The sequence below is a fragment of the Phocoena sinus genome, chromosome 21 (genome assembly GCF_008692025.1).
Source record: "Phocoena sinus isolate mPhoSin1 chromosome 21, mPhoSin1.pri, whole genome shotgun sequence".
NCBI lineage: Eukaryota > Metazoa > Chordata > Mammalia > Artiodactyla > Phocoenidae > Phocoena > Phocoena sinus.
This window is the reverse complement of record NC_045783.1, coordinates 6,452,936-6,465,226: the sequence shown is the minus strand read 5'-3', so window position 1 is coordinate 6,465,226 and position 12,291 is coordinate 6,452,936. Positions and strand designations below refer to the sequence as shown.

Below are 12,291 nucleotides of genomic sequence, written 5' to 3'. Positions count from 1 at the left end.
TAGTTGTCAGTATTGACCTTAAAGAGGAGTAACAAGAACATTTGCTGTCTTCAGTCTATAAATAGAAAACAGAACTGCGCTTGTAACCTTAGCTTCAGCCACTTCAGAGCTCCTCCAACTCCGCTTCTTCAGTCACATGGAGTTTTAGAACAGCTGTTTTCTGTCGGTATAAATTTGGATTTCTTGTATCTGTTGAGTTATTTGAAAAGTCAGGAAAAGTATGAATATCTACAAATGAAGAATCATTGAGTGTAAATGTTACTTATAAAACCTTGCTCCGCCCAGAAGGAATCTCAATATTCTCTTTGAAGAATGCCGATTGCTGCCCTATGGCTCTTCCCCGGCGCTCTCCGAGGACAGAGCACCGTGACTGCAGTGACCTCCTGAGCTTTACTCCCCAGTGCATGGCATGCTTGTCTGTCCTGGTGCTCAGGGGCTTAGCTCCCAGTTACCAGTTCTTTTCTTCTTTCCTTCCCGCTCTCCGCCTTCCGCGTCTTCTCTTCTTGCTCATGGTGCCTTCTTTCCTTGTGTGCTTGGTGATATTTGTCTGCTGATTGTACCTGGAAAATTATTTGCAGAAATCAGCGCAAGCGTAAGATGAAAGTGCCTTCCCCCAGAGAACGGTGGCATTTGTTTTAGCTGGGCCCCTCGAGGCTCCTCTCGCCTGGGCCTGCCCAGACCAAATGCTGAGCTTGAGGCTGACTGGACAACCCAGGCGACGCAACCAAGGTGGCAAGTGCACGTGAGGCCTGGATTGCCTGCTTTACTTTTGTACCAGGAGTGAAGCCTGTGGCGCTCCCTCCACTTCTGGTTCACTCTCACTGTTTCCAATAGGAGGTCTGTGGCCTTCGATTTCGGTTCCCCTCACCTTTTGAATCTCTTAGAATGAAAGTTCTTTCCTGGGCTTACTTCTGCTTTACTGTGTTTGCTTTAATCTTGGTCTTACCATCTTGTCAGCTCTTGGATACTTTTAAGATGATGTTATATCCAGCTTTTTAAGTTGTTTTCAGTAGGAAAGTCAGTTCAAATAACCTAATCTTGGGCTACCGGAGAACTTTTCTGTTTTTCAAGGGCAAGAGTCTAGTGTTTTGATGTTCATGCAGTGATGCTGAGTGGCAGGCTCGTGAGGCAGTGCTGTGAGCCGCTGTCACTTCAGGTCACTACAGGTCTGAGGCCAGGTTTTTAGAACCTGGATGAATCGTCTTTTTTTTTTTTTTTTTTTTTTTTTTGCGGTACGCGGGCCTCTCACTGTTGTGGCCTCTCCCGTTGCGGAGCACAGGCTCCAGACACGCAGGCTCAGCGGCCATGGCTCACGGGCTCATCCGCTCTGCAGTATGTGGGATCTTCCCGGACTGGGGCACGAACCCGTGTCCCCTGCATCGGCAGGCGGACTCTCAACCACTGCGCCACCAGGGAAGCCCTTCATTTTTTAATATTAAAGGCTATGAAACAGATACATAATCTCAGACTCTTCATTATGCTCTTTTGTTTCTGAAAGTTAATCACATAATTGACAGGGTGGAATATATCAAGTCAACTTCCATATGGCTTAATTTTCCTCACAGAAATCTATGGTTAATCATTAAATCAGCTCTTACTATTCACTACTAGTATTATTTGAGAGACTGCAGAATTTTGTTTCCAAAAATATGTCTGAATTATCAATTACTAAGAAATACATCTTCTCAATAAATATTGCTGAGACAATATTTTTATAAGGTACTTATCGGTTGGGGGTGCAAATGAAACATTTATGATAAAAATAACTACTTCATCTATAGAAGTCACTTAGTCAGCATTGGAGCCATGCAGTTTACAGCACAAATATGGAATCTTGTGCTTTGTTTCTTCCCAGATTTAACTCAAGTTCCTTTTCAAATGTGAGGCAACCTAGTGCATAAGAGTATTGGCTTTGACATCAGATTTGAGTTTAAATTCCAGATCTGCCATTTAAACTTTGTTACTTTGTGCATCACTTAACTTCTCTAAGCTTTAGTTTACTTATATGGTAAATTTGTTAATAATTACTTAATTTGGTAGATGGGATTAAATAACATGTTTGAAAATTATGCTTATTGTATTTTCCTATCGCTGCTGTAACAAAGTACCACAAACTTACCAGCTTAAAATAACACAAATATTGGATATAACAGCAAAAGCACAGGTGACAAAAACAAAGATAAACAAATGGGACTACATCAAACTAAAAAGTTTCTGCACAGCAAAGGAAATAATCAACAAAATGAAAAAGCAGCCTACGGAATGCGAGAGAATACTTGCAAACCACATATCCTATCCAATAAGGTGTTAATTTCCAAAATATTTGAGGAACTCATGCAACTCACTAGCAAAAAACCAAATAACTCAATTGAAAATGGGCAAGGGACTTGAAAAGACATTTCTCCAAAGAAGACATACAAATAGCCAACAGGTGCATGAAAGGTGCTCGGCATTGCTTATCATCAGGAAAATGCCAGTCACAACCACAGTGAGAGATCACCTCACACCTGTTAGGATGGCTCTTATCACAAAGTCAGAAGATGAAAGTGTTTGTAAGGATATAGAAAAGTTAGCCGATGTTGGTGGGAATATAAGAATTCCATAGTGGTACAGCCATTATGGAAAACAGAATGGAGGTACCTCAAAAGATTTAAAAAAAGAACTACCGTATGAGCGAGCAGTTCCGCTCCTGGGTATATATCCAAAAAGAACTACCGTATGAGCGAGCAGTTCCGCTCCTGGGTATATATCCAAAAAGAACTACCGTATGAGCGAGCAGTTCCGCTCCCGGGTATATATCCAAAAACATAAAATCACTATCTTGAGGAGACATCTGCATTCCCATGTTCATTCGCAGCAGCCAAGATACGGAAACAACCTAAGGCTGCGTTGACAGATGAGCAGATAAAGCAAATGTGGTGCACACAGACACACACACACAGTGGAATTGTTTCAGCCTTAAAAAAGAAGGAAATCCTGTTCTTTGCAACAACATGGATGAACCTCAAGGGCATTATGCTAAGTGAAATATGCTTGACACAGAAAGACAAACACTGCATGGTCTCACTTATATGTGGAATCTAAAAAGGCTGAACTCATAGAACCGGAGGGTAGAATGGTAGTTCCCGGGGCTGGGAGTTGGGGGAAATGGGGAGATTCAGTTACAAGATGAATAAATTCTGGAGATGTAGTGTACAGTATGGTGACTATACTTAATAATAACATATTACGTACCTGAAATTTGCTGAAAGAGTAGATTTTAAGTGTTCTACCATAAAAAAAATACAGTAACTCTGTGGTGTACACGTATAGTAAGGCATCGCGTTGTACCTTAAATATATACAGTTTTTATTTGTCAATCATACCTCAATAAAGCCAGAAAACAAAATAATACTAATTTATTATCTAAATCGTTCTGGAGGCCAGCAGTTCAAAATGGGTCTCACTGGACTAAAGTCAAGGTGGCAGTGCACTGAGGTCCTTAGGGAGATTCCGAGGGAGAATCCATTCTCTTGCCTTTTCCAGTTTCTGGAGGTTGCCTGCCCTCCTAGCTCACGACTTCTTTCTGTCTGCAAGGCCAGCAGTGGCCGGTCTGTCTCCTTCGTGCTGGCCGTGTCTGTGGTTCTGACTCTTCTGCCTCCCTCTTTCCTGTCCTTGTGATCACGTGATCGCATTGGGCCACCCCCACCCCCACCCCCGGCATTCTACGATCAGCCCTTACCCTGAGGTCCAGTGGCTGGTAGTCTTAAATCCCCCTTTGCCGTAACCTGCCCTATTGACTGGTTCCGAGCATTAGGAGCTGGACGTTTGGGGGAGGGGCCCTTATTCTGCCTGCCTCGCCCGTGTGCATCTGTGTGATTTTATCACTGTTTTCTGATCATACATAGGGCACTTGCATAATTAAGTAATATACTCTTTGAGGAAAGAGATAGATACTTTGTATCTTCCACATTTTTGTATTCTTTCCTCTGTAAATGTGCAGTGGAATTTTTAATGGGTTGAATGTTTCTGATTATAAATGTAGAAAACTTTGTAAAGAAGTTATACTGTGCTAGATTGGTTTAATTTGGGAGACAGAAGGCAGAGAGGAACCATCTTATTTATATTCTGTGCATCTCGGTATGAAATAGCTTTTTATATAAAGAGAAAGCAAGTAATTAAAAGATGTCTAGCTAATCAAAACTTATTACGTTCTGAGATATTATTTCTGTATAAATGCGCCTGCTTTGGAACTCTTCAGTAAACTAGGAGAATTTTTAAAAACCAGCGGGGGAGGAAACAATATGTTTGAAGAGCTGCCACACAGGGCTTGATATCATCACATATTTCCTTTAATCCTCACAGCAAAGCCGAGTCTTCATTTGGGAGTGAGAAACTGAGGTTCACTTAACAAGTAAATTAACTTTTCGTAAGCATAGAGAAAAGGCTGTTTTTAGTAGAAAATCATCAGTTCAATAGTTGGTTACAATTTGAACGTATTTTAAACTCTTAAATAGCTCTTTTCTTTTCGAATAGACTGTTAACGTGAAATAACCTGCTAATTTTCAGGTAGGGGCCAAAGTGCGTGTGTTTAAAGTGGTATGTCACATCTTGAATATAGAGTTTTCTGATGTGGAAGGTCATCACTAAAGAAAAACAGACTCTCTGGTTCCTTCCAAATGAGAATTAGCAGAATAAAAGAGTTATATGAACAGTAGCAAAAATCTTGTGCATAACTTGATTGGTTTGTGACAGTTTGTCAGTTTTTTCCTGTCCTCCTTGTTGCTTCCCTGTCCTTGAGCAGGGATTTCACTTATATTTTCCTTAATTGAGAAGCAGGTCCAGAAATGTCAGTCTCTGTGGCCATTCTTCTCTTGCCCTAGTGCTCTACTTTTAATCCCTCCACTTCCTCTGCTGCCACCTTCTCTATTTCCAGGGGAACTAAAGAAGGGAGCAGCCTTTTGGTCAGCAATTTGAAAGCCGTAGCAAGGAAGTTATCAGATGAGAACACCTCTGTTGTCCTGGGCTCTCATTCCTGAGAGAAGCAGAACTGCTTTGTCTCATGGCCTTTGGAGGGAGTTATTGAGAAGGCAACACACCAAGCTGGTGGCAGGGAAGGCAGGTCCCCTCGGTCAGGGTGATTAGCTACTCATGTCACGTTGTTCTTCTTCCCACCAGATGCACTGTCGCAGATTTCTAAAGCAGATCTGTTTTCACTGTAACAGCAAATTGCAACGTTATTTTGCACCAGGCACCGTATTGAGTAGATTATATGACTTACCGCCTTTTTTTTTTTTTTAAAGAAGCACTATGAGTTTAATTACTCTGGAAACGATCACCGCCCAAATGATGCCTGAACCTGAAAGGTACCTAAAAATGACCAAAAATATCTTAAAATAATAGAGCTGAGGGTTAATTGTCGTTTTTCCCTCAGAGCAAGTGTGTGTTCAGCTGGACAGTAAATTACAAACCATGTCAAACCATGTTAAGGCAGATGATAAATCTGGTTGCATTTGTTATGACTCCCGGGCAAGTGACCTTGTGGGAGCGAGGCGTTCTTCCTCCCAGCTGTGTGGTCAGTCGGCCCAGGACGGGGCAGCCCTGGAGGCATCAGGTGGAGACCAGGCCCTGCCTGTCTGGCCACAGCTCGTCCTGCTGACCCTCAGTGACTGAAGTGGACACAGCACCCTGGCCCTTGTTTGACATCACTGATGCACACCCACTGCCCGTCGACCGACTCCTTCCACAGGGTCACCCTATTGTCTCCCCTTGAGGCGGCCAGGATGTGGGCTGTGATGGGCTGGCTCCCATGCCGTACAACATCACTGAACTTGTGCAGCAGTTTGGGGGACCACGCACTGCCCGAGGCACCTTCACAGGCCCAGATGAACACTGGACCATCCTGGGAGCAGCTGGCAATGGTGCTGGTGGGCAGGCCGATGGAGGGGGCCCAGGCCACATCTCAAACCCAGTCACTGTGCACTTCCAACTTCTGCCCTTCCTTGCACTGCCGCCCTCCTCCCCCGTGCACGGTTTGGTGAGGTTGTCACAGCCACAGCCACAGCAAATGCAAGCGTCTTGATGTAGCTGGGCTTCTGCCCAGATGGCTGGTCTGTGAGGCTTCCAGGTCCGACAGCAGGGGCCCAGCTGACGGCATTGCAGCCAATAGCGTGAGCACTGTTGGTCTTCTTCACTTCCCACCGGCCCAACCTGGTGTAAGTCAGCAGAGAAATGGCCCCATCCGAGCTCGCACAGGCTAGGATCGGGCCGTAGTCATGGGGGGCCCAGCACACAGAGTTTACTGAGGAGTCGTGTCCCGTGAGCCCATGCGTCTTCTCCCAGGTGCCATTTTCCTCTTTCCGGTCGTAGGAGCAGGATGCCAGGACATTGCCATGCACGGGGTGGGCCCAGGCCACTCGCCACACAGGACCCTCATGACGCCTGAGGTCGGCGACGAGGATCTTTCCTCCGCTGAGCGCGTCGAAGGTCTTGACGGGCCTGTCGTCAGATGAGCAGGCTGCCCGGCGGGTGCCGCGGTGGTCTGCCTGGGCATCTCGCTGCAGAGGGAGGGCTGCTCGGGAAGCCTGCGGGAATCACGTCCTCATGGGGCGTGTCCGCAGTGGTAATGACTGACGCCACGGTCACGGCAGCTCCAGGCCTTGGACATGGCAGGTCCCGGCGGCGCGTCGACTTACCACCTTCTGTCGTTGTAACATCCCAGTGAGGCGTAGGTGCCACTGTCGCTTCATTTTATAGATGAGGAAACTTAGGTGCAGAGAGGAGGAGGTCATCCAGGGCCACCACAGGGCCTGTGAGGGGAGAGTCGGGATTGAAGTCAGTTATTCATACTGCTCTGTGCTTTCTCTAGTGACAGTCTGTGTAAATACGATTTCCTATAGAAGACCACCTACTCTGTGGCGTAATGGCCATAAAATAGCCTTATTTATTGTTTAGCCAGTGACCTTAATAATTTAATAATAATTCATTGTGTGACTGTCATATTTTACTTTTTTAATGTAACTTTTATTCTGTGTAATGATTAGTTTCTTTTACAGTTTGGAACCCATTCGCTGACTTGTGGAAGATAGTAATGGGCTTTGGCCTGTTTATTTGTTTGTTGAGCTGTAATTCACATACCGTGAAATTCACCATCCTAAAGCATGTCATTCAGTGGTTTTCCACGTATTGGCCAAGTTGTGCAGCCGTCACCACTATGTGATTCCAGAACGTCTTCATCACCCCAAGGAGCCTGTGCCTCTTAGCAGTCGCTCCCTGCTTGCTCCTCTTCCCATCCTGCGCCTAGAAAATCTGTACAACTTGTGTGGTCTAATTTTGCTTCATGCCGTTCTTCCACTTCCACATTGAGTTACATTGGCTTTGCCTTAGTCCTGCAGCGCCCCGGCTCTTCCCCACCTGCGAGTCTGCACGCAGTGCGTCTTCTGTCTGGTGGCTGCCTCTCTCTCTTCTACTGAAGTTCTGCTGGTCAGGTGTGATTGATGTGCGGTAGTCTGCAGACAGTTACTGTGCAGAATTTGATGAGTTTGGGTGTCTGTATACAAACCATTGCCACAGTCGAGATACTGCCCATATCCACAAGCTCCAGAAGTGTCCTTGTGCCTCTTTGTGCCTGTTCCGTCTCAAGGCAGTCACTGAGCTGCTTTCTGTCACTATGGATTAGTTTGTACTTTTTAGAATTTTATATAAATGGAATCATACAGTTTGTACTCTTTGTTTGGGAGTGAGTTTGGCTTCTTCCACTTAGCATAATCATTTTGAGATTCCTCCAGTCACTGTATGTATCAATAGCTTGTTTCTTTTTACCGCTGCTGAGCAGCCTTGAATAGAACTGGTGAGGGTGGGCGTCCTTGCCTTGTTCCTTGTCTGCTGGGGAAAGCACCCGTTCTTTTATCATTCTTTAGGCCTTAGACCCATCATCCATTCTAGTTTCCCTCGTGTCATTTTCTTTTATATCACCTTGTTCTTTTTCTTCGTAGTCACATAGTGTGTAATTATATATTTGTATTTGTTTAGTGTACTATTTTCTCACTTGTCTCCAAAGACCATATTGTTTTGTTACTCTGTATATAGCACCTGGCACATAATAGGTGTACAAGAAATATTTCTTGAATGAACCCTGCATGAATAGTTCTTTCTTACTTTCTTGCTAACCGTCAGTGTTTTTTAAGTAAAACATCTGAGAGACAGAAAATAATACCACATGAGTTATTAACCATTCCAATCATGAATTGTTTTATTTATAAATCATTGAGTGAAAAGCTAATAAGCTTCAGTAATTGCTTTCATGGCTTTGAATACAAACTTTACTAATTTAAAATGTTTTCTCATGAGAATGAATTTGTGGTTTTGGGAACTAATTTTAGTATTTTTCTTCTGGTTTTTCCTTCTGGCTCCTGAAACAAAATAAGGAATTCTTAATTAAAAATTTTTCTTTACCCAGTTTTCTACATTTTTTTTTTTCTCTTTTTTTTTTTTCTCTCTACATTTTTTGACCACTCTGAAAAGATAACCAAACACAACCTATTAGTTTCTAAGTTAGGCAAAGATAGTAGCTTCTAAAAATTATATATGCAGATGGATAAAAAGCTTCTGCATTTGCATGGAAGTTGAAAACACAAAATTGCAGGGCCACCATTATACCAGCTTTTCAGGTTAAACTTTGGAAGAGAATGATCATATGTTTATCTAATGAAAAAATTCAGATTTTCACATAGGTTCATTTATATCTATGTGAAAATCATAGACCATTCAGATAAAAGAATATTTCTGTGCTGGACATCTAGGTAGATGGTCTTACCTGGGATCTGGTAAGGATGGATAAAATGAGCATACTTTTCTCTCATGAGCTCCTTAAGTTTAGACTAATTGATTACTTAGTAAACATCCAGCTTGATTTATAACTCATTTATAATTGCATTGTTTTAATTTATGAGGCCACCTGTAAATTGAGTCATTTAAAATGCATTAAGGGAGTCTTATAAAATAAGAATGCTGTGTGAATCTTTTGAAATACGAACATCTATTACCTTTTATATTGTGGAAATTTATATAGTTATGTATATAAGTATATATCTCATCCCTCAAATGAGATGTACTTAGGGACCCTGATGTCTAAAATTTACACGTTTTCTTTTTATTTATTTATTCATTTTATTTATTTATTTTGGCTGCTCTGGGTCTTCGTTGCCACGTGTGGGCTTTTCTCTAGTTGCGGCGAGCAGGGGCTACTCTTCGTTGCGGTGTGCAAGCTTCTCATCGCGGTGGCTTCTCTTGTTGCAGAGCACGGGCTCTAGGCGCATGGGCTTCAGTAGTTGTGGCGCACAGGCTCAGTAGTTGTTGCTCGCGGGCTCTAGAGCGCAGGCTCAGTAGTTGTGGCGCACGGGCTTAGTTGCTCCGCGGCATGTGGGATCTTCCTGGACCAGGGCTTGAACCCATGTCCCGTGCATTGGCAGGTGGATTCTTAACCACTGTGCCACCAGGGAAGCCCTAAAATGTACACCTTTTCAAAAGTCATTTTGCAGAATCTTAGGGGGAAAAAAAACCTCTTTCATTGTTGAATTGAGGCTTTGTATGAGTCATTTATGGCCAGTTTTTAAATTAGTGAATATTTGCATGTAATTAGAAATGTTGGATTCTTAATGGCTGACCTACAAATGAATGTAGGACGGTATTTCACATATAGTCTATGTTAATATTAAGACTTAATTGAATTTGTGCATTTTGGTTGTTCTGCTTGAAATGAAGGTCATAGGTAATTGAATATACCTCTTTTTTCCCCCACCATGGGAAATACTCTTAGGAGTAATAGGGTTAGCATTGATAAGTTAACAGCAACAATAAAAACACTCACATAAAACAAACCAAATTTTCTTTATGGCTTCACAGATGTATCTTGTGATTTTTCCAGAGGGAACAAGGTATAATCCAGAACTAACAAAGGTCATTTCAGCTAGTCAGACATTTGCTGCTCAAGAAGGTAAGTAAAACATTACCTGTATTTGAAAATAAAATTTTTAAAGATAATGACCTTTTAAATTTTTGTTCCTAGAGAAGATATTTATGTTTTACGACAGGTGAAATGAATGAATGTTTTTATTCCTTGAATGAATGTCTGTATTATTCCTTAGGAAATGAAGTTTCTTCTCATTAATTCATATGTGTTATTACATATGTCTGCGAGATTAAATTCAGGTGCTTCCTACAGCACGTATTTTGGTACCGTGGCTTTAGGCAGAATCTATCTGGGCTCATGCTTATTTAGATGGAACCTTCTTCTGCAGTGTGGGTTCTGTGTGATGGGCAGAGTTTCTGTTTTGTAGGTTGACAGGCCTAGATTGGAATCCAGATTCTGACATTTATTAGCAGTGTGGTTGCAAGCTGCCTGGTGTCACTGAGCATGAGTTGCTCGTCTCTTAAGAAAGATCTGTGGGTTCTGCGTCCATGGATTCAATCAACCACAGATGGAAAACATCTAAAATACATTTTTTTCAGGAAGTTCCAAACAGCAAAACTTGAAATTGCCATGCTGGCAACTATTTACAAAGCATTTACGTTGCACTTACAACTATTTACATAGCATTTGTGTTGTATCGGTTATTAGAAGAAATCCAGAGCTGATTTAAAGCATACAGGAGGATGTGTGCAAGTACTAGGCCGTTTTCTAGAAGGGGCTTGAGCATCTGTGGATTTTGGTATCCAAGGGGTGGAGTTGGGATTGGGGCTAGTCTTAGAAGCAATCCCCTGTGGATACCAAGGGGTATGCCTAAGTCTGTGTAAGAATTAGAGTAGAAGATGTGTGAAGTTCCTATTGGAGAATATTACACACAGTTGGTTCACAGTTCTTAAAAGCTATTAACGTCCCCAATAATGAGAATGTTCTTAACATCATATTTTAGAAAATTGGATAACTGATACACCAATAAGCTATACAATTTAACCAAATTGGCTGTGTTCTCAAAGGTGTCTCTGAAGATTGACCGTGGATTAGCATGTGGTCTGCCTGCTTTGATCAGCAGCGCTACCTGAACAGATGCCTTGTTGCAGCGCTCTGCCAGGGCCTCTGAGGTTATGAGAGCCTGCTGCAAGGGTGGTACTGTTCTGTGTCTGCTCTGACCCATGTGGTAGTGATCATTCGAAATGTGGTTGGTGCATCAGAGGAAATGCATGTTTAATTCTAGCTGGTTTGAGTCAACTCATCATGATCTGAGACGGAATTCCCCCCCTAGACTTCCATCTGGCTAGTCTCCATTTTCCTCCTACCCTCTGGCGCTTCGCGCTTAGTCTCCTTTCTAGCCTCCTCTTCTGCTTCATTCTTTCCTGTTTCATGTTATTTCTGGTGTCTGACTTTGGTCTTTCTCATTTATTTCACTTTCTGTGTTTTTCATGGTGGCCTTCATCTAAAATCCAGAGCTGTCGCCACCATTTATTTCACTGCAGATGACTCACAGAAAGCTTTCTCCCATCTGCACCTCTCTGCCTGACTCAAGACCTGTATTCACAGTGGCCCAGGGAGAGCTTCACCTGACTGACTCAAAGGCACGTCCCAGACTTGGTGTGTCAAATACAGTATTTACCTTTCCACTCATACGCTCTATCAGCTGGGCCTCTGTCTTCAAGGTTCCTTCAGCTTTTCTTTACAGAATATGCACGTTTCCCTCTTGAACTAGTATTTAGTCTTAGAGGAACATTACCACTAGCTTTGGGCCGCATTCCCAAGCACATATTAATTCCTATAACCTTAGGCAGGTTACTTTATTTTTTTTCGTCTATTTCCTTATTTGTAAATCAGGAATCATAATATCTCCTTCATAGGGCTTTTGTGAGATTCAGTGACATAATGTTTATAGAAAGCCTGGTATGTAATATATATTTACTAAGTCATTACTGCTAACTTAGAAAATGGAGGAGAGGTACCACCACAGGTAAATCTATTAATAATGGCAAAAATTGATAGCCGATCCTGAGGGATAAAACAGAAGGGCTAATAAAATTGGATGTAAGAACTCCAGTCATTACCATTTGGAGCTATTATGTAAAAGGCAAGCAAGGCTATGTCTTGTAACCACATTCCTTTAAGAAATATTTATTACAAGGCAGATACGAGTCCTTATCCAATCGAGGATAGATGAGAACACACGTATATGATGTACAAAGAGATAAGGTGTGAGAAGTACAGATAACATTCCTTGGGAGTTGAAGGAAAAGAGAACTAGTGACACACAGGGTGTCTGGATGACTGCCAAGAGGAGGTGACGTCGGAAATGTAGAATTAGGGCCGACACGTATGGGGAAGGG

General features: G+C 42.6%; 1 protein-coding gene and 1 pseudogene across 2 annotated transcripts in view; one reads left to right on the top strand and one right to left on the bottom strand.

The window, feature by feature from the left end:
* Positions 1 to 12,291, top strand: part of AGPAT5 (1-acylglycerol-3-phosphate O-acyltransferase 5) — a 62,393-nt gene that overhangs the window by 26,586 nt on the left and 23,516 nt on the right. For both annotated transcript variants that reach the window (XM_032618532.1, XM_032618531.1), the window contains one exon: positions 9,883 to 9,973. In XM_032618532.1, coding sequence (XP_032474423.1) covers positions 9,883 to 9,973 — 91 coding nt within the window. The remainder of the gene's footprint in view (positions 1 to 9,882; positions 9,974 to 12,291) is intronic.
* On the bottom strand, positions 5,590 to 7,891 carry LOC116746729 (annotated as a pseudogene).